Below are 22,099 nucleotides of genomic sequence, written 5' to 3'. Positions count from 1 at the left end.
GAATGAAAGATGCATAAAACTGTGAAGCCACTACATAAAAACAAAGCATCATTATTATTGTTATACTAATGCAATATAATGTGTAGGTCTCAGAAGTACTTTAAAAGAAGAGAAATAAGTACATTTTATACATTTACTTTCTTTCCTTAAATTGTCCAGAGCCATTGTTCTACATAATAAGTGGGTGGATGTGGTGCTCCGCTTAATGAAGCTCAACATGATGCAATTTTCTTTCCTCCCCAGGACTATCCATCTATGTTGGTTCAAAGGAAACGGGCTAGAATGGGCGACTTATTTTTAATGTTAATTTGGGTTTGAAATGCCTCTTTTGGCTCAAACACAGCAAGTTGTACTAAATAATGTTATCTGCCTCATTACACTCCCCTATACACACACACTGAATACACATGCTCCGAGACAGACAAAAAGCATTGTAGCACATTGTTCCAGCTAAATGACTGATTATCCTGGCACAAACATATTAACACACAGGGCTGCATACCAATACATGCACACTCATTCTGATGCAGCTAATGATGGCTCTAAATGTCAGCCACACCAGGCCATGTTCCCCTCATTCATCATCGTTACTTGGGTTGCCTCTCTCTGTGTGCACTCACATATTGGAGCTGGGGAGGACTGTGCTGGCTCTTACAGTAATGTGGCCCGTTTTCTAGAGGGTCTTGTTTACAATTTTAATTCAAGCACAAAATTATCTACCTCACTTTATAAGCAGAAATGCAGCTGATGAAACAATGTGTGTTTTTGTCGTAGATTTATTATAAAACATTACTATGCCATAATTATCGCTATAAAACTTCCACTTCCCTGTCCTAGATTTTCCAAAAGATTCTGATGAAAACGAGGTAGACTAGAAATACTTAAAACACTTTGTTAAAACTTTCAGAAAATAAACATAAAAAAATGTGATTGCACTTTACAGCACAGTAATAAGATGGTAATAGGATGGAAACAGCATGGGATAATGGATACGTGGATTTTGCAACATTGCTTCCATTTTATTATCAAGTAAATATTCTAAAATGTTCTTTATTTTAGGCCATGCAAGCCAAGAAAGACTGTATTAGAATTCATCTTAATATTTTGCTGGTGTGTGTCTTAGGGGAAACATTGCCACTAGCCACTTCCAATCAGATTATGTTGCGGTTCAACGCCAAGAGTGGTCAGTCAGCTAGAGGCTTTCATTTTGTCTACCAAGGTAATGTATTATTTGAACATTCAGGTCCGTTCTGCTTAGTTTATATTGTTTTTGAACTTTCTGTATTATATTTTTTAGCTGTACCTCGGACGAGTGACAGTCAGTGCAGCTCAGTGCCAGAACCGCGGTACGGCCGTCGGATTGGTTCAGAGTTCTCGGCTGGCTCGGTGGTCCGCTTTGAGTGCAGTCCAGGGTATCTGCTCAAAGGCTCCAGTGCTATACAGTGCCAGGCGGTACCCGGGGCCCTCGCACAGTGGAACGCATCCACGCCGACCTGCATAGGTAAGGCTCACGTTCAAAAACAAAATATATCGCAACTATATGATATGACAGAATGCATATTAATTTGATATTTATTATAAGTGTCACAATTAAATAAAACTAATGTGATGAATAAAAAATGAGTCTAGAGAGTCATTTAAACTAATTACACCATTTGTATGCATGATATGTCGCTCTCTCGCCCGCTCTCTGTACGCACGGAGAACTAACAGTTTCAGCTGTCATTTTACTTCCTCCAATAAATAATCTTTGTTATCATATTCACTCAATGGCACCCTGTAGTGGTAATTTGAGTGCTGTAATGCCTCTCAGTGTGCATAAACCACATTGCTGCAACCTGTCATATTTGTTAGCCACTTCGTTAATAAACTTTGTCAACAAATACATTTTTTATGTTATCATTCCAGTTCCCTGCAGTGGCAATTTGACAGAGCGCCGTGGTACCATCCTGTCTCCTGGATATCCTGAGCCGTACCCAAACAGCCTCAACTGCCTCTGGAGGATCCATGTCAGCGAGGGGGCCGGCATACAGGTGGGAAATCTGGTCTGAATCACACTATAATTAAGTCTGGAAAATCTCAATAAGCTTTCATTTGCTTTGTGTTGTAGATTCAAGTGATGACGTTTGCTACCGAGCACAACTGGGATTCTCTGGAGATCTATGATGGAGGCGACATGACAGCTCCTAAATTAGGGTCATTTTCTGGTATGACAATATGTTCACGCTCTCCTCCCATCTCCCCACACGAGCACATACGCAATAACTGTTGGCCGCGTGATGGATGAGGCTTGACAGGTCTTAAACTATAGATTTGCACACATCCACTGCTGCACCCCCATACATGGATAAGCACACAAACAGGCAGAAGGGATTTGATGGATTACATATGACACATCGCCCACTACTGACACTGTATCCTTGTTTTAACACATACAATGTTACACTGGAGATCCGTGATGGATGACTCGTAATATTATGTAATGCTATAAATGTTTTCCAGGTAAATTCACAGTCGAGTTAAGATTGAGAAGGGGAGGTGTGTCAGCATCAGGTTAAGTGAAGGGAGAGAAAAAAAGTGTCAGAAGAGAACGACAAGGAGGAATAAAGAATGATCTAACCTTTTCGAATTTCCCACTGGAGTTTCCCCTGTGACCTGCCCCAAGCACATACCTGTCACACACCTATCACACAAAGAACATGGCACCTAGAGGGCACACACACACATGCATGCACACAAATGACTGTGCCCTTCTCAAGGATCCACTCAGGAGAGCAGCCCACTCTAACCATGGTGACCACAGAGCGCCTGCACGTAGCCAGGTGACAAGAGCCTCACTATAATGGCCTCCATAATGGCTGTCCGTTTGGATGGATGACTAGCTGCCAAGAAAGGGCCAAGGGTTGTTCATCTACTGTGCCTGTCATGTACCTTTGTGCTCTGGAGGTTTGAATATAAACAGTAATACATCTATTTTTATTCCCTGTCCTCTTTTGTCTTAAGCCACCATACACTCTATAGACCAGAACGGCACAGATAGAGCGCCTGCCTAATATACACATTAATTCTTTGTGTCAGAACCATTAACATTTTAAATAGTAGAATGAGACAACTGCGGCAGCCTTCTCTCCAAATGCACTTTACCTGTCACAAACTCTTTTTTCTGTTAATACCAGGGCATCAGGAGAACTTTACACAGCTCCATTTGGGACTTTCCTTTGACTTGTTTTAATAATAATAATATAGTAATACACTTTTAAATGGGACATTTTGATTTAAAACAGGCTTTCATGAGTTTATAACTAGCTGTAACCTGTATTATATAGTTTTGTTTTCACTTACCGTCCATCTCTGCCCACTGCTCTGTATTTACTTAGTTATTCAACATATTCAGCCTCGGGGTCATATATGCAGGGTTAAAATGGTCACTATGAAGATGTGGGGCCTTTCTGCTGCTTTTTCACACAAAGTCAATTAACCTAATCCTGTATTTTACATTTTACAGGAACGACAGCACCGGCCCTCCTCAACTCGACGTCCAATCAACTCCTCCTGCACTTTCAGAGTGACATCAGTGTAGTAGCAGCGGGCTTTCACTTAGAATACAAAAGTGAGTACACTCTTGCAATACACATCGTGGGACACACTCATGTTGATTTATCACAAACTTCAGAATCAGATATCCAAAGTCACTGACCTGAAATGGTTTTGCCTCAAACTATTCACACATACCAGGACACAACTGAACTGCATGCAATGAAACAGGTTGATGTTATGTAACAAAAGTCTACAAACAGCAATGTCAGGTCTATACATGAGGAAAAGGGTTTGAGCAAGGATGGCAAAAATCCAATATAGTTTGTCTATTAACAACAACATGTGTACACTTGCATACACAGAGATACACACACTTACACACACAGATACACACACATACACCTGTCAGGATACTGTTGTGCTTTTGGTCCTTTGTAGATGTTTGGGGTTAGAATCACTTCTAGATCAGTGAACATGTCCCTTTTCTGAGCAGTTCCTGGACTCAGTGTATTTGTAGGTGAGTGCACACATTTGTGGCTTAGCAGTTTGTATCCTGCCATGGAAATTCTATGCATATATATATATATTCTTTTAAAAAGAGGTCAACTATAATGCAGAAAAAATGCTATTCATTTTACAGTTTTCTGTTCAACACAACCTTGAGCTAGAGTGGTCACGTGTGTTTGGAGTTCATAATGAAAATACCAGCCATGGCTTATTTTTACTTTGCTTTTGGCTCTTTAACCTCTTCATTATAAAAAGCTTTTATAACATGTGTGTGGTTAATTTGATTTCAGCATCTAATAATCTCCTAAGTGGACAAAACATTATTTAAAATCAATCTTTCAGGCTTCCTGCGGTTATTTACTGTTCATTCACAGAAGCAATTATTTAGTTTTGTGACTATATTGAGAGTTTTTTCCCTCCTTTTTTATAAAGAGCTAATTTCCAACATGTACATCTATGATGTTCTCATTTGAGGCTTTTATTGGAATATTAAAAATCCTTAGAGTAAATACAAACTGTACTAGTTTAGTTTTGTAATAACCTCATTATTGTTCTCAAGGTGACTTATGGGTCTTTTATAAAGTGAGAGGTTTCATTCCCAGGGCTGTCCTCAAGTAAACTGGAGCAGAACTATAGTAAATCCAGTCAGTTAGATTTAAATGCTGTTGTAGTCTAGTGGCCCTAGTGGGGTAGATTGTGGAGCTGTCAGCATTTTATAGAGCATCAGTGCTCCTCATAACCACAGAGTGGAGGGAGCCGTTTGCTGCACATAGAGAGAGAGATGGCCAGCCAAATGGAATAGTTTCATTGATCAGTTGTCATGACAGCCTGCTGATGCTCTGCCTAATAATACTCTGTATGGGTGTGTGTCATGCAGCTTTTTCACTTATGTTCCCTCTAAAAGTCTTCCTGGTCCTCCTGTGAAAACACACACTCATCGAAGACATGGCTCACAGGAGCTGTGCCATTTGTGTTTGTGAGCTCTGTGGGATCTCATCTTTTTCTGGTTGGAACATAGATAATGAAGCAACAAGAGCAGACACACAAGCCAACATGCAGATGCACATGCACACAGACTCTCCTCTCTGCCTCTCTCTCTCTGCATCTCTCTCTGCCTCTCTCTCCCTTTCTCATTCTCTCTCTCTCTCACTTTCTCACTCTCTCTCTCATTCTCACTCTCTCTTCTCTCTTTCTCTCTCCCTTTCTCCTTCTCTTTCTCTCTTGCTTTCTTTCTCACTCTCTCTTTCTCACTCTCTCTCTCTCATTCTCACTTTCTCTTCTCTCTCTCATTTTCTCTCTCACTTTCTCACTCTCTCTCTCATTCTCACTCTCTCTTCTCTCTCTCTGACTCTCTCCCTTTCTCCTTCTCTTTCTCTCTTGCTTTCTCTTTCTCACTCTCTCTTTCTCACTCTCTCTCTCTCTCATTCTCACTTTCTCTTCTCTCTCTCTCATTTTCTCTCTCTTTCTCTCTCTCTTTCTCATTCTCTCTCTCTCTCTCATTCTTTCCCTCTCATTCTCGTTCTCTCTTTTTCTCCTCGCTCTTCCAGCCCTGTGTTGCCATGGTAACGGCTCGAGGGCAGTCTCCTGCGGAAGTTTCTAAAACACACACACCCTACACTCTACAGCCCTGGTGATGCTGTGATAAAGGACTGGCTGCTGTCAAACTTATTAAGCATACATTTCACCTTTGGTGTGTGGGGAATACTCAGCCAAAGTCATTGCAACACAGTCAGAGTTTTAAGAGCCTTTTCAGAGGCTGACACCTGCATCACTGAAGCAATAGGTCTTTAAAACACAATTTGTGAGTTGTGTGTGCACTGTTTCTATTAACAACAAAGTTCTTAAAGGTTAAATCTGTACTGTTTAAATGTGTTAACATAATTGACACATATTAAATTATTTTATAATGGACCACACACAGTTAAATTATTGACAATGCTTATGTGCTATGGACATTTACCAAAATGTGATTTGTGTCCCATTGAACAGGTATACACATACTGTAAGTATCCAGAGAAAAACCAGAGGCAGCTCTGTGCTAATGATGCTTTGTTGTTTGTATTTTGTTCACAGCGGTCGGTTTAACAACATGCCCAGAGCCAATGATGCCAGCCAACGGCATTAAGACTGGAGACAGATACATGGTCAATGAAGTCGTGGCCTTCTCTTGTGAGCCTGGGTACACACTACAGGTGATTAAACTTACACACTGGAAAGGTTTCCCTATTTAACCACACTAAACTATACTTTTAATGTGCCTGTAGGGTCATTCTCATATTTCCTGCATGCCCGGTACAGTACGTCGATGGAACTACCCACCTCCTCTTTGTATTGGTAATACACAGAAATAATAATTGCTCTTGTTTCCAGATTACTGAACCATTTGAATGCTTATAACTTTGCTCTTTAATACACAGCATTAATTTATGTTAATGCTTGTTCTCGTTAACTATGTCATGTGACCTGCTCTAATCCCGTGTGCTTTTGTTTTAGCTCGTTGTGGTGGAGTGCTGACTGAGTTGAGCGGTGTCATCCTTAGTCCAGGTTTCCCTGGCAACTACCCAGGAAACCTGGACTGTACATGGCAGATAGTCCTGCCGTCTGGATATGGCAAGTATAATCTTAAATAATGTGTTGCTATGGTAATAATGAGCATTGAGATTATATGTTGGAAAATATATTATCTCTATTATATCTACCAACTTTTTCAAATTTACACCATATTGTTCACTGTGTAGGAGCCCATATCCAGTTTCAGAACTTCTCCTCAGAGGACAACCATGACTTTCTGGAGGTCAGGGCTGGACCACAACACAGCTCAGCTCTTATTGGCCAGTTTACAGGCTCCCAGATCCCCCCACCTCTGCTCAGCACCACCCACCTCACCATCATCCACTTCTACAGCGACCACTCAGAGAACAGACCGGGCTTCAAACTCACCTACCAAGGTGAGTACAATGTTGTGGTAGCGTTGTGGTTTCCTACTATGTATTGTTTTGTTTATCAGATAGAAATTTAGAGTGTGTTTCAGCCCAGGAAGGAACTTACTGACCTCATTATTGAAAATGATCAAAATATTACAATGCAGAAAAAATGTCTGAGTCGTGTGGTCACATGCTTTGATCGTATGTAAGTCACATTAAAGACTTAAAGAAATCTTAAGGCATTCCTCTCATCATTAAAGGATTGTTAGTAAATCCCTCTGAGAGACCTGCGTCCTGTCCTGAAAGTAATCGCCCAAAGTGTTTCTCTTCAAAGACACAAGAAGTACTTTAGGCTCATATGCACTGACACAACTTTTTTTTTTTTTACTTAGGCGGTTGACACCACAGTAATGTCTAGGTGGACATGCTGCCAGCGCTATAGACTAGAAGGGTTTGATATTTTTATAGTAAAGTCCATGAAGCTTAAACTACAACTCGATAAACTACAACTACATAGTGAATAATGTACACAGCTAAACAAGCTTTTCCAGAGAGCCACTGTATGTGTCTCCTCTGCAGGTAATTATTGTACATTCATTTTTTCAGACTGTAGCGCCTCCTTATGACCCAGTCTACAGAGAGCAGAAAATCATCTTTTACAAGGTTGTCTTTAAGAGAAAAAACAAACAAACATTTTAAACCCACTCTTTCTGACACAGAGCCTCCTCAGATAATCCTCTCACTTTAACATTTGTACTTGACTTGTCGGTTTGTCAAGAGACTCGGCTTTCCTCTTGGACTGCTTTTTGTCGATATTTGTCCCTGACCTTAATGTAGATCTTCTGAGTTACTTAATCAATGGGAAACTGTTGAAGCAATCTTTGACAAAACATGTAGAGCAAGACGTGACCGACCAGGACCTGCAATCTATATGGTTACTTGATACCATTTATAAATATATACTGTACGTCAGTTCACTGAGGAATATTGTATTTTTCTTTTCAGCCTATCAGCTGCAAAACTGCCAAGACCCATCTCCCTTCCTCAATGGGGACATCATTAACAGTGACTTCAGCGCGGGCCAGTCAGTGACTTTCCAGTGTTATCCCGGTTATGTTCTGATTGGACACCCAGTACTGACATGTTTACACGGAGCTAACAGGAAGTGGAACCACCCCTTTCCACGATGTGAAGGTAAGTTTTAAGTTTTAACCCAAACCCTCACCTTAAAATATATTATGTTACAGTAAATATCCATGCTATATTTTTCTCAAAGTCCTACTGCCCAACTTTTTTTGCCAGAAAACAGACCAAGTTAAAAGCATGTCTTCTTTGTGAGCAGGTTTGCTTCTCCACAAACCTGACTCTTACTTGGCACCTGCTTGTCTCCTTGGAAATAATGTTCCCTTTGCTATTGATACTTTGCAGCTGTCATACACATTCCCTGGGGGTGTGATGTTAACTGTAGGCATTGGCTTTGTCCACAACAGTAGCTGGCCACTTCCAGTCAGAGGGACAGTCGGGGACACTTTTATACTTGACCCCTTCCCGGGTAATGTAACGTCTATGAGGTTTTTGCCAAGTCACGCTAAAATCAATAAATCCTGACATAGCGAGCAGTGGACAGGGAGCTGCGGGTAGAAGCCACTAACAACGTGTTAAACACTTTACAAATGCCAGGAAACTTCACTTAAGGACACTTCTGTGTTTACAGAGGTGCGTCTTTGTGTGTCAGGGCTAATGCTAATGCTAATGCTAATTTGGAGCCTAATAAATATTTTAACGCCACCACCTAAAAATAATTGTCATGCTTAAAAAAAATAATAATTTGCTGTTATGTTATATTTATTGTTTAATACAAGTTAGCAATAGCTAACGTTAGCTAATGTTTGCATTGTGTCTCCATGGTAACTGGTGAACATTTTGTCCATACACATACATGTAGAGTACCCCCAGTCTGATGTCACTGCAAAGTATCAATATCATGCCACAGTATGACATAAACTGTGTCACTCTCCGTAGAGAATGGTCTGGAGTAAGAATGGTTTAAACTTTTTGTTTCCATAGAATCATGCAGGTGACACTTGTGTGTCACCTGCATGAACTGTGTGGTTAAGTTTTACATTTGTTGTGTACATTTCTCTCTGTCTACATATTTCACTTGACTGCTTTGTAACCTGGTGTGTGGTTGGAATATTTTGTTGTCTTAAAAGATAAAGATGTATTTGGGAACCAAGAATACAGAGTAAAACAAAGCTTAAAGCAACAAAGTCCCCTAATTTGCACAAGCAAACACTAAACCTAATTTACTATCTATTCTCGAATAATAATGTTATGATAATGAATACATTTATGGTACTGTTACAGCACCTTGTGGCTACAATATCACCGCTGAGAATGGAACTATCTATTCACCACAATATCCCTCTGAGTACCCCAACTCGCAGGACTGTAGCTGGATCATCACTGTTCCTCATGGACATGGAGTTTATATCAACTTCACTCTGCTGCAGACGGAGCCAGTCACTGATTACATTGCTGTGTGGTGAGTCATGGCATACACTTTTATACTCATGTTTATATACTTTCATATATGGCCTTGGTGGCGTCACTGAAGTTATGAGCTGCGAGTTCATTCTTCCTATTGGCTTTCTGAGTTTATTGGCCAATATGCCTCTTCCATGTTGTCGTTTTGATGTAAACATGTGTCAGTACTTTCCATATGTACAGTGTACTCTTGTGTTTATATCAAGGCTGATGTTTGCATGTTTTGTCTATGGTATGAAGAATATATTCTGAGATTCACGCCCTAATAATGTAATTCACTGTGGAGGTGAGATTGTAATACTGGGAGTGTGAGAGTAATGCATTTACAATGGGACCACTGACCAATTCAATCTAAGTCACTAGTCTGGCCATACTCGGAGCCGGAGAGGGCTTAGGATCTCTGGCAGTAATGATGAGATTCAGCGGGGAGTGGGAAATGTAATGAAAGGAGGAGTGCAGGGGCTGGCTTCACAAATCCAAAGGGACTCCAGTGGAATCTGTCAAGTTTAGGTCAGTCTGGCAGACAGTTCACATATATTACCTTGAGTTTGCCTTGTGCTTACTTTTAAAGAATATTAAACGTTGATTTGTCAGGAATTAACCCCAGATCAAGTTGGGTTTTGGCTCTTTCCCAAGGCTGAAAAAAATAAATAGAATGTGTTGGCGAGCTTAAAGTCCAGGGTTTTTAAAGGAGCTCCAGGGACAGATGGGCTCATGGCAAAGCAATTCACTGTAATTTACAAGGTCCAAGGCGTGACATAAGGAAACTACTGACATGTTATGGACACTTTACTTATTTCTTTTGAATCAACGTGCTGAATTTATTCAACCAGGTCGAGCATTCAGTGTCTGTTTGAGAACGGGAGCAGGGTTAAAAGTAGATGATGGTAACTATTTTTCGCTTGTACTAGTGTCTTCTGGTCATCTAGTTATTCTCTTACATCTTTTTAGTTTCGCTATTATACAATATTTCAGCATATATTTCCGGTTTGTGATGAACTCATTCTCTTAACGTCATTTTTCTCTGTATTCCTGTTCTTTATTCAAAACCATTACTTCTACCATAGTGTGTCATCAGCTGTTAGAAATGGTGTATTCCTTACTATTTCATTACATAATTTATCTATACCCATTATATAGTTATGGTTGAAAGAATGTTCTAACTCAGTTTTAATGTAAAATAGACTCAAATAGCCCACTTGAATCTCTAAATGAGCAGCAACACCTTCAAAAGACCTTGAATTATTGAGTAGCCCTGAGATCTCACAGACACTCTTTATGAATTAAAATTTTAAAGCCCTGTTTAATCTACATACACTGTTATTAAAAAACAGAAAATGGACATTTGGTGACTTTCAAAATGAGACCTTTTGACAACATTCAATATATTATACATGAACTTGGCACATAAAATTCATAGACTTTATTCAGTGAGGCCAGAACAGCTAAAAACACAGCTTAAGCTTTTACTGTTTGCCCATTAAAAAACGTCTTATGGGGGAAAAATAAATGAATATGCCATTTCACTGATCATATGTGTTTGATTATTTTGATTAGATCTGATTATTTGCACATAAAGAAAAACTGTTTGCAATTTGGATTAATCAAACTCACTGTAATATCCTGATTTGTGTTCCTAAAAAACAAAATATAATAGAGTAAAATTGCTGTTTGTTGTGTAACGGCAGTGTGCACAAATTGTACATGTACAAATTTCGATTATATAATAAAAACACAAATAAGTGAGTCAATGTGCACCATCACCACCACTGCATATTTCCGTTGTAAGGTTAAGCAGTAGAAGAGGTAGAAACGTACAGCCCTGCTCTTGTGGGTTTAATAAAATGTCATAGTCATCACTGTTATGCCCAGAATGAATTGTACGTGAGAGTGCAGGAGTTGCGCCTCCCATCTTAAGAATAATTTATTGCCGGGGACCTGCGAGGAGTATCTATACCGTACAGTTTGTCTCCTTCACTTTAAATTGTGCCGTTGTGTGACTCAGGGATGGTCCGGACACAGTGAGCCCTCAGCTGGGAGTGTTCAGCGGTAACACAGCTCTGGAGACGGCCTATAGCAGCAGCCCCAATGTCCTCATACGATTTCACTCGGACTTCTCCACCGGGGGCCTCTTCATACTCAACTTCCACGGTACATTCTTATACTACTACTGCTGTTACTCCTACTACCGTGACTATGTTTGTTGAAGATTGCTCTAATGTTGCATGATAATTAGGAAACACGCAATTTGCACAGTGTTAGTATTCGAAGTTGAAGAAGCTGTGGTATCATTAATTACTGACAAATTAAGAGAAGAATTCAAAGTTCTTTAACATTCTAACATGACCATCAGCAGTAATATCAGTTCAGTATAAGAAACATAAAAACACTTTATTCACTATATGCTTTTTATGTGGCCCACTGCCAGGGCACATATAAAGTGACTGTTGGACAGTGACCTGCGCAGAACAGAGGGTGATAAAGTTCAGCCTTTATGATGCAATTCTGTATAAACACCAGGGATAAACAAAACAGACTGGTTGCTATATAATAACACGTATAAAAGGTAGTGACTGGACATTCAGCAACACAGTAAAACACAGTCCAAGTAAACATTCATTCTACTTCCACTGAAAATAAAAGAACTCACACTTGCACATAATTTGATTCCGGCATCTAAAAATATATTGTTTTCTTTTTTTTGTTCCAGCTTACCGTCTGAAGAAGTGCCCGACTCCTCCCGCTGTGGAAAACGCTGAGATGATCTTTGAAGATGAAGACTTCCAAATTGGTAATTATCCTCATTACTGGACAAGTGATGATCTGTCAATATTGAAGATTGGTGCAATATAGAAGATAGGCCTGGGATCAATAACGGGCGGCTGTAGCCTTGTTTCAGTTCTAGCAGACATGGCTGTTTTCAAATAATGATCTCACTCCTTTTATTTTAATTATGAAAAAAAACCCACACACATACACACACTCATGATCCCTTTAAAAACCTGCAGACAGACAGTGGGGCAACAGTAAAGTTTGTCTAAGTATTCAAGAAGTAACTACAATTCCCACCTCTATTTGTATATAAATGAGTGCAAATTGTCACTATTGTTCCAGGTGATATTGTGAAGTATCACTGTTTACCTGGATACACTCTGGTTGGAAAGGCGGAGCTGATGTGTAAACTCAACTCACATTTACTTTTTGAATCTCCGCCACCAACTTGTCAAGGTAAGAATCAGTTTCTACTCTTAAGAATCAGTTTTTACTCTTAAAAATCAGTTTCTACTCTTAATCGGGGCTTTATAACTCTGTTATTTGTATAAACTAAAAGAAAAGTTGACACTGTAACACTTTTAAGACAATATAACAAATACAGAATGATCATTTACAACTTTCTTTGCGTTAGCTGTACAATGCTGTATTTATGTTTGTCCTTTTCATAGTTCATGTTTTTATTTAACCACCTTTTTAACCACCTGCCCATCTTTACTAATGTTTTTGTCATATAAAAGTCACTTCATGGTGGTTAGCAAAAGAAAAATAGTTTTCTAGAGCAGGCAGCTGAGATTCAGAGATGAAATCTTGGCACTAATGACTATATTTGATGTCAGGTTGTAAGAATTCACTGCTTCTTGACTGCATCATTTGTTACACACTGATGTTTTCATTTAAGCAGCGTGTCATTTCCAGCAATTTTTCAGGAATCGCTTTACTTTTCACGCAGCAGTATTGGAAAGTTTCTCCGTGGCTTCCAATATTTATAACACAATGCAGGGTTTAGTTTGAAAGTTGTACCTTTGTTAAAATGATACTTTGATATAGACACATAAGTGCAATCAAAATGTTCCTTCTGGCAACTTGAGCGAAATCTTTTCAAAACTATAATCTGCCAAATGCTAGCCAGGTTATGAGAACATATGAACAAATGTGAGTTTAGCTATGTACAAATACTGACACAACGCTGCAAAAAGCTAACTTAAACCCACTCAAAAACATAAGAACTCTGCCAAAGCCATTGTATTCACTTTAACCATGATAAAGGCAAGGCAAGTTTATTAGAAAAGCACGATTTGTTCACAAACTAGTGCTTTACGGAATAAGAAATGCATTAAAGTCACAAATCAGAACATAAATAATCATAAATAATCATCACAAAATAAACATTCAAACAGAAAAGTGCAGAATAAACACCTTTCAATCATAGAGCGTACTCAAACTTGAAACGCAATTGTCTTAAATGAAAGAAATGTGTATATTTAACCTAAACTTGCAGCATTAACAACATTTTAAACACACTCCGGCATGTATACTAGCACCAGTCGTAACAGTTTAATGCATGTTTGTATTGTTGACTATTTCAGCCCAGTGTCCGGCGAATGAGGAGCGCTCTTTGTCGTCTGGAGTCATCCTAAGTCCGGGGTTTCCTAGCAACTACCCCAACAGTCAGACGTGCTCGTGGCTGCTGCGGATGGTTCCAGGTGCGCCATTGATCTCGGTGTCAAACATGTGTGGATGTGTTAATTACAGTTTTACAGTAACAAGATTGTGAGGTGATAAGTACGTACCGGAGTGCAGTTATTATTGCTGTTCTTTAATTCGTTGTTCGTTTTCTTCCGGTCTAGGTTACACTATCAATATCTATGTTGAGATGTTCCACAGTGAGAAACAGTTTGATGAATTGGAGATTTTTGATGGTATGTTTATTCTTCTAGTTCTATCAAGTGCAAAATGTAAAAAGTGGTGAGAAAGAAATAAAATAAACACATACGTACATGGTTTTTCATCTGTCTAGAAACATTTACTGCTCCACTTGACCCACATGCCCCACTCCTCAAACCCCTGCTTTAACATATTAACTATACATGTTATAAACGGTGCAACCTGCTGTAAAGACAAATGTCATGTCTCATTCATTTGTTTTTTCCAGGATCCTCGGGACAAAGCCCTTTACTAGTGGCTCTAAGCGGTAACCACTCCATCCAGCTTAACTTCACATCAAAGACAAACCAGCTGTATTTGCGATGGTCCACTGATCACGCAACCAATAAGAGAGGCTTCAAGATCCGATACTCAGGTACAAAGGCGACTGCAAAACGTTTCTTTGTCTCATAGAAGCACTATAAATATAATAAGGTACAGCTTACTTTACATGATTCTATACCATATTAAGTTCTGGAAAATATGTGGAAAATATATGGGAAAATAAATGATGGGTATAGATAATTTTTTTGTAATTTATTGTTTATTTATAAACTAATAACTATATGTGGACAGTTAATTTGCTTAATGATGTAGTTAATTTAAATGGCCCATATTAAGCTATTTCTGATCAGTTATATGGTTGTTTCCTCATTAAAAACCTGGAATTGTTTTGTTTCATTCACACGTTTAGCACACAAACTCTGCATATTTAGGCTGAGCTCTTTTCTCAAACTGAAAACACTCTGTTCCACCTTGTGATGTCATGAGGTGATACAGAAAGTGCTCCACTGTGTTTTAAACTCCACACACCTGCACTACAATAATTTGGATGATTTCTCTTCTAAACAAAAGGTAAAAGGAGCTGCTAAATTGAAAACTACCACTGCATGACATCACAAGGTGGAACGGAGCATTTTGAACTTGCAGTCAGACTAATATTACAGGATTATTCAAACATGTGTGAATGAAACAAAATATATCTCTGGGAATGTTTTTTTTGTGGAGGTAACAACTTTCTAACATGGCTTAAAGCTCATAAGAGTGTTTTTTTTTTTTTTTTTTTTTTGCATAATATTGGCCCTTTAAGCCCCAAACACTTTTCATTTGCTTATTTTACTTTGGATTAAATAAATTAAACATTTATTTTTCTTCAAAACAAATAGATACATCAAGGCTGGATACCCATGACAGTGTGGTTTAGCTCATTTTTGACACAACAGGCTAATTAAGATTTGAATTAAATTAGCACAGCAGTTTGTTCGCTTAACAATTAATTTAGAACTGGATTCATTAGGTATAAGCAGGGTTTTATTCACCATTAGCTGCCTATAAACTGAATTTGAGTGCTGGTGTGTGTAACTTGTGTAGACTTATTTCCAGGTTCTCACTCTAGCAGCCATGACAAACTGAATTTTCACTGACAGTAATCCTGTGAGGGCCCAGAGGAGTGAGTCCCAGGGTCAATCTTTGGGAGGCTCTCTACTCTTATGTATTTTAGCTTAGTTTTATACCAGCGCTAGCGTCTGAAGTAATAGCATTGTCTTTTCCCCATGGTGTAGTATAGCACTAACAACAACAGCTATACAGAGGACTGAAATTTATTGCTGAGATTCCCCTATCTCTTTCCATCAAGAGAGGTGAAGTAGCATGCCGCAATACACATCAACACAATCCTACCATAAAGTTGTTAACATATGCATTGTGTAGTTCGTGCTCCATTTTTCACGTCTTCAGTGGATCACCCGGGGATAACACTTTAAAGAGTGTTGACACTGCAACTGTAGTATATGTGTTTCTTGGTGAGGTTTTACTTTATGATTTATTTTGTTGTTATTATCACACCATGCTCACACCAGAGCACAGTTACTTTTAATTAATAATTTGAATATTATTAGCAATAAAAAATTGTGGGATTCAAAATTGCATAATTGTGCTAAAAGTGTTTTCTAAACATTTGGCAAAATGTTTTGGATAAAACTTTGTTTTTGCAAAGGTTGTAAGATCATTTTCTTGTGAGTTGTCCTGTTTTTTTGGAAAGAATGTCAATCCACCACTTAAAGCGAATAGAGAGGTGCAGCAGGTCCAGGTGGAGCACAATGCTCGAGGGAGAGCCAAGTGGCTCAGTGCTGAGTCTGGCCGAGTTTAAAGATCATTTTTCATGGTCTAGTCGCTGTAACCAACAACACAAAGGACTCTGTGTGGCTCTGTCACAGTTTCTCTGGTGTCTAACATTTAAAACTAGTTTTAAATGCTTTTCCATCAAAAACATATAATAATTTTAGACTTTGCTGACACAAAATGAACAGTTAATTTTAGAGGATGAAAATAAGTCAATGATTCTGTACCTTTCAGCTGCGTATTGTAGCATCAATGACCCACCCATCAATGGAGGAGTGGTCAACAGAACGTCCCTGCGTCCTGGAAGCAGACTGCTGTTTTTTTGTAACCGTGGTTACCGTCTGGTTGGAGCAACTAATGCTACATGTAGACTTCACCAAAACGGTCTCTACCAATGGGACACACCTACACCAATCTGTCAGGGTAAATGTTTGTCTCTTCTGGTATAACCTTGTGTTACTGCTTACATCTTTATTTTTATTTTTATTTTATTTATTTATTTTTTATCTAAAGTGTTAAACATAACAATGTTTTTTATGATTTGCAGCAATCTCATGTGGAATCCCTCAGTCCCTGGGCAATGGCAGTTTCCATGCGTACCAGTACACAGTCGGCAGTCAGGTGACATACTTCTGCAACAATGGTTTTCATCTGGACCCTGATGTCCCTATGACTGCAGTATGTTTAGAGGACAGCACCTGGACCAACGCAGCGTCACCTCCCAGATGCCTACGTAAGGGCTGTTTTTTTCTAGTTTGTCAGCAATGGCAGTTAATACATGTTCATATGTTTGAAGTCTCATCTTAAGACCCACTTTTATTCTGTTAACATGGCACAAGTTGTGGATTTCTGTGTCTTTTATTTATTTCGATTATTTTTATTGGTTTTATTTATTCATTGACGCTTTATAGTCTTTGATTTCATTTCATTATTACAGTTATTAGTAAAAATCTGTGAAAAATCTGTTTCATTCTGCAGCTGTCCATTGCCCAAATGTTGAGGGGATCTTGACAGAGCACATGACGTACCGCCTGCTGATTGGCAGACTGGGAGAGTATGGTTCAGTGGTGATGCTGGAATGTGCATCGGGTCATTATCTGGGCATTGGGCATCGGACTCTTCGCTGTCTGGCCAATGGAACATGGGAGGGCTCAGACGACCCGGCAACATGCAAGAGTAAATATATGTCAATTATGCAATGCTCTATACAGTACATAACGTGTCCAAATTGTAGTTCCATGTAGTTAGTTTTCCAGTGTTAGTCAGTGCAGCATATTGGAAAATAACCAGTGCACATGTCCAAAACAGAAATATACACACGGTTCACTGGCTTTACAATCTGTATGTCATATTCTTTAATACAGTAGCAATCTGTTTCTCCTTCCAATAAGCTTGTAAATGCTCTGTCATCGTTGGATCTTCAGGACTAATACTGTATTAATCAGTATTAATCACTTGTTCTGAATGCAGCCCGTAATTGCCTGGTTTATGTGGATTTTTGTCTTAACATTTATATTTGTCTGTCTTATTATTTGCTTCCTTACAAAGGGAACAGTTTGTCTTTGAAAACTTTCCAATTAGTTAAAATAGTCTTTGTCATTGAAAGAATGAATTGTGTACACTTGAAAGATTTACAAAATGATTCAAATTAATTCTGCCTAATATTAGAACAATGTCTTCTCATTATCTGGTATTTGACTTGGCTTACATAACCATGCAATCGTGATGATGTTAACCATTTCCAACAGTTAGAACACTTAATAATTTACAATGTTCTCATCCAAAATCTTGAGCTTCAGACAATGTTATAATTATATTCATTTTATCTTGTAGTCATCTCCTGTGGTGAGCTTCCTTCTCCTCCCTTTGGCACCAAACTGGGGACGTTGACCACATTTGGAGCAACTGCCATCTTCATGTGTAACCATGGATACACTCTGGTTGGGTCACATGTCCGGGAGTGTGGGGCGAACGGCCTCTGGAGTGGGACAGAGACCAGATGTTTAGGTACGGTCATGCAGTAGTGACCGGGTTTAGTCTTGTGCTTTCCCCTTGGTATGAACTGTGATAATGCGTCGAAGTAAAATTAGACAATGACAAATCATTTGTCAGAGACATTTTATGCAGATAGGCTCTTGTACATAGATTTATCCAATAGGTATGCAATAACAAAATGTAAAAAAAACTATGTAGGATTAGCATACACAATCCTAGCATCAGTACAGATCTCTCCGGTGACATGTCTTACATAAAAACATGAACTGTATCAACCTCCTGCTGGGAATAAAATTGTGCACAATTATTTTCATTCATCTGTTCCTTTCAATTTTGCACATTATGTTGATTCATTTCTTTGAACTGTTAAAATTAGAAATCAGGCACAAGCTGGAGATCAGAAAAGAGAAAGTGGAATTTCCACCGGACGACTGATTAGTAGAGTGAAGAGTACTGTACATGGCTTGGGTTTTTGGCCCAAAAAGGAAAAATTATATAAAACAGGTGAAACATGCATGCATCATGGAAGTAGATTTATCTTCTTATTTAAACTGTGTTAAAACTCGCTCCTTGAATATTTTAAACACTTAAAGTGTAGCACACAAGTATGCACCGTGGATCTGCTTTATGTTTATGCTCTGCATAAATGTACAAACAGCACTAAGCATAATTGTAAGGCAGTGCTTATTGTTTAGTAATTTGACATTCACTAAAAAACACTGTTAATAATTAACTATTTTCATAGAGATGTCTTGACTTGAGTATTTTCCCATCTGTTTGTGTCTGTAGCCGGTCACTGCGATTCTCCAGATCCCATTGTGAACGGCCACATTAGTGGAGATGGCTCTAGTTACCGTGACACCGTGGTGTACCAGTGCATGCTGGGATATCGACTCATTGGCACATCTGTCAGAATTTGCCAACAGGACCATCGTTGGTCTGGAACAACTCCCGTGTGTGTTCGTGAGTAGAACTTTTAGTTACAACTTCTGATTCTTAGTTTCGGTAAAAAAAAGTTCAAAAAGGTGAAATGTCGGGTTGTTGCACATATTACTTTTTCTTTCACTTTCTCATCAAAATTTTTCCTCACTCTCTACTCCCACAGCAATTACTTGTGGTCACCCTGGAAACCCTGCCAATGGCCGGACCAATGGCAGCGAGTTCAACCTGAATGATGTGGTCAACTTTACCTGCAGCAAAGGTTATGTCCTCAGTGGAAGTGCGCGGGCCCAGTGCCGCCTCAACGGCCAGTGGAGCAGCCCCCTGCCTGTCTGCAAAGGTCACTACACACATTTTACTCAGATAGTGCTTGTACCTTTGAGCTAGAGGTCAAGCCATTGTTTTAGTAAATAATGGATTTTTTAGCATCCAGTAATTAATGTTTTAAAGATTAAGTAAACTGTCACCAGGGGAGGTAATGAGTAATGCTGAAAGGAAAATTATGACATTTAAGACTTCTTTTAGATTTTTTTTCAGTATTTATATTTAGTATTCTGCCAGTAACCACGAACCATGGAGCCGTCCATACAGTAATTACACTCTAATCTAATCTAACCTAACTGAGTAACTCTGACACACTAGCAATCATACAAAAACACATAGGCATCCTTCTTTGTCGGTTGCAGATCGATACAACGGTCACGTGACTTTTGCTGGTGAACTGCTTCCACATAGCTCTGCCCTTCATTCACTCTCCTTTCCCTTATTTTGTCTCTCTCCTTCCCAGCAGCCGCTGTCAATTATGAGACAGAAACTTTCTTTCTTCCCACAGGGTTCCAGCCAAGACAAAGACACCCCCACACACACACACACACACACACACCTCCTCATGCACAAAGCCCTGTCCCCCACAGACTTAAATTTGAGCGAATGTCAGTCTCCCCAGTGACATGTGGAAAGTAAAATTGCTCTCTGGCATCTACCCAAAGACCAGAACAGAATAGGAAGGCCAGAGGAAAGACGAGAACAATAACAAGATAAAAGAGGGCATCTGGAGAAGTTGAAAAGAGTGTTACATCCAGAAATAGGATCTGATAAAATAACAACTGAAATGTAACCACAATGAGGATAAGGGCTAAATCTGAATCTGTCTCTGTACTGTAGGACTTTTCTTACAACAGTGTTTCTAATAGATGAAGTACTATTGATAAACAAACCTATGATGTCTTCACAACTTAAAAAGCATAAATAATAACTGGAACACATATAAAACCATTCCAATTAGAAATGAAATAAGCAACATGCTTATGTGATTTAATCCCACATTTACTCATATTAGGACCACACAAGAATGTAACGTATCTTGCGAATGTAATATTTTCTGCTCTTGACAGTTTAGGCTGCTCATCTTTTGCTCTGTATTCTGTCATGTAGATATTTGTCAGACACTGAATTGTGTGTTGTTCCTGTCTGTGCAGTGGTAAACTGCTCTGACCCGGGGCATGTGGAGAATGGTGTGCGTCATTCAGGCCTGCGTTACCCTGAGGTCTTTAGCTACGGAATAACTGTGGCCTTTCACTGTAAGAGAGGCTTTTACCTGCTGGGCTCGGCTCTGCTCACCTGCCAACATGATGGACGATGGGACCGACCAGTCCCACGCTGCCTTGGTATGCTTACACCTACAGCGAGAATAACGTCAGAGAAACTGTTCATTTTACAAAATATAATCAAAATCCAACTATCTGTTTACAGAACTTTCAATATATCAAAAAGGGTGGGAAAGACATGTAATGGCTTCAGGAGACATAACTGAAAAAGTGGTTGAGTTTAAGAGAGGAAATAGGGCTATAATCATGAAAAGGAGTCCAGTGTATAATGAATGTACCATACAGCTGTCTGTGTGCGTGTGTTTGTGTGGAAAAAACATAAAGGGAAGTCAAGGAAGGGAGCTTGTGTCTCAGAAGCAATAGCTGTTCTTGTCACCAGGCGACCATGGCTGATAGAAACATACAGATTAAACCAGGAAGCGATAGCAAATGGAAGGCTGATTCAAAAAAGAGAAAATAAATCCCCAGACAAACAGGACAGCAAAGAGGGGATAGAGCATCACAGAGATACAGAAAGATAAGGCAGATATAATGGAAGATGTGCAGATAGTGCTTTAGAATCAGACACAATCTTAATATGCACATTGCATTCAATGCTGATTTATTGGAAAACTGAGGTGAATAGGGTGGAAACACATATATATGTGTCTAGCTTCAAGGAGTAGTTCTAAAAAAGGTGTGATAATGAAAACAAAAACTTAAAATGAAATAAAAAATCAAACCTAAGAGAGAGAGAGAGAAGTTTATAGAAAACTTTTTCTAGCAAGTACATGTTGTACATTGTATATTATACATATTAATATTGCAAAACAAACTCCTCACAGCACCTCCTCTGTGCTGATGCAGTGAGCAGCCTCTGTCAGTTCCTCCTGTCACTGTCTCCTGCAGTGACCCAGCTGCAGGCCCTAATGCAGTGCTATCTGCAATCTATAGTTGGATTGGGTCCCACTCTCACTAACACCAGTCTGCCTCTCTCTGATCTATCACTCCCCACACAGCCATTTCCTGTGGTGACCCTGGTGTCCCGCCTAATGCAGTGGTGTCTGGGACCCACAGCTGGACGTATGGCACAGTGCTGCGCTACTCCTGTTTGCCAGGAGGGGTGCTAGTGGGCAACACCACCCGACACTGTCAAGAGGATGGCACATGGAGTGGAGCACCACCATACTGTACAGGTGAAGATATTTTAACATCTTTTATGAGCATGTTTTATTTTATTATTAA

The 22,099-nt window shown here is 39.3% G+C and overlaps 1 protein-coding gene across 1 annotated transcript in view; it reads left to right on the top strand.

The window, feature by feature from the left end:
* Positions 1–22,099, top strand: part of LOC117389056 (CUB and sushi domain-containing protein 1-like) — a 234,072-nt gene that overhangs the window by 187,740 nt on the left and 24,233 nt on the right. The window contains exons 34-58 of the mRNA XM_033986629.2: positions 1,124–1,219; positions 1,298–1,501; positions 1,909–2,033; positions 2,111–2,207; positions 3,506–3,610; positions 6,118–6,236; positions 6,309–6,378; positions 6,538–6,654; positions 6,783–6,992; positions 7,974–8,162; positions 9,336–9,513; positions 11,521–11,666; positions 12,226–12,306; positions 12,630–12,743; positions 13,877–13,993; positions 14,138–14,209; positions 14,443–14,589; positions 16,569–16,757; positions 16,882–17,067; positions 17,313–17,510; positions 18,168–18,341; positions 19,119–19,292; positions 19,435–19,608; positions 20,747–20,935; positions 21,874–22,050. Of these exons, the coding sequence (XP_033842520.2) occupies positions 1,124–1,219; positions 1,298–1,501; positions 1,909–2,033; positions 2,111–2,207; positions 3,506–3,610; positions 6,118–6,236; positions 6,309–6,378; positions 6,538–6,654; positions 6,783–6,992; positions 7,974–8,162; positions 9,336–9,513; positions 11,521–11,666; positions 12,226–12,306; positions 12,630–12,743; positions 13,877–13,993; positions 14,138–14,209; positions 14,443–14,589; positions 16,569–16,757; positions 16,882–17,067; positions 17,313–17,510; positions 18,168–18,341; positions 19,119–19,292; positions 19,435–19,608; positions 20,747–20,935; positions 21,874–22,050 (3,648 nt within the window). The remainder of the gene's footprint in view (positions 1–1,123; positions 1,220–1,297; positions 1,502–1,908; positions 2,034–2,110; positions 2,208–3,505; positions 3,611–6,117; positions 6,237–6,308; positions 6,379–6,537; positions 6,655–6,782; positions 6,993–7,973; positions 8,163–9,335; positions 9,514–11,520; positions 11,667–12,225; positions 12,307–12,629; positions 12,744–13,876; positions 13,994–14,137; positions 14,210–14,442; positions 14,590–16,568; positions 16,758–16,881; positions 17,068–17,312; positions 17,511–18,167; positions 18,342–19,118; positions 19,293–19,434; positions 19,609–20,746; positions 20,936–21,873; positions 22,051–22,099) is intronic.

This window comes from Periophthalmus magnuspinnatus, chromosome 3 (genome assembly GCF_009829125.3).
Source record: "Periophthalmus magnuspinnatus isolate fPerMag1 chromosome 3, fPerMag1.2.pri, whole genome shotgun sequence".
Lineage (NCBI taxonomy): Eukaryota > Metazoa > Chordata > Actinopteri > Gobiiformes > Gobiidae > Periophthalmus > Periophthalmus magnuspinnatus.
The sequence above is the reverse complement of the archived record's forward strand: the minus strand, read 5'-3'. Positions and strand labels throughout refer to the sequence as shown.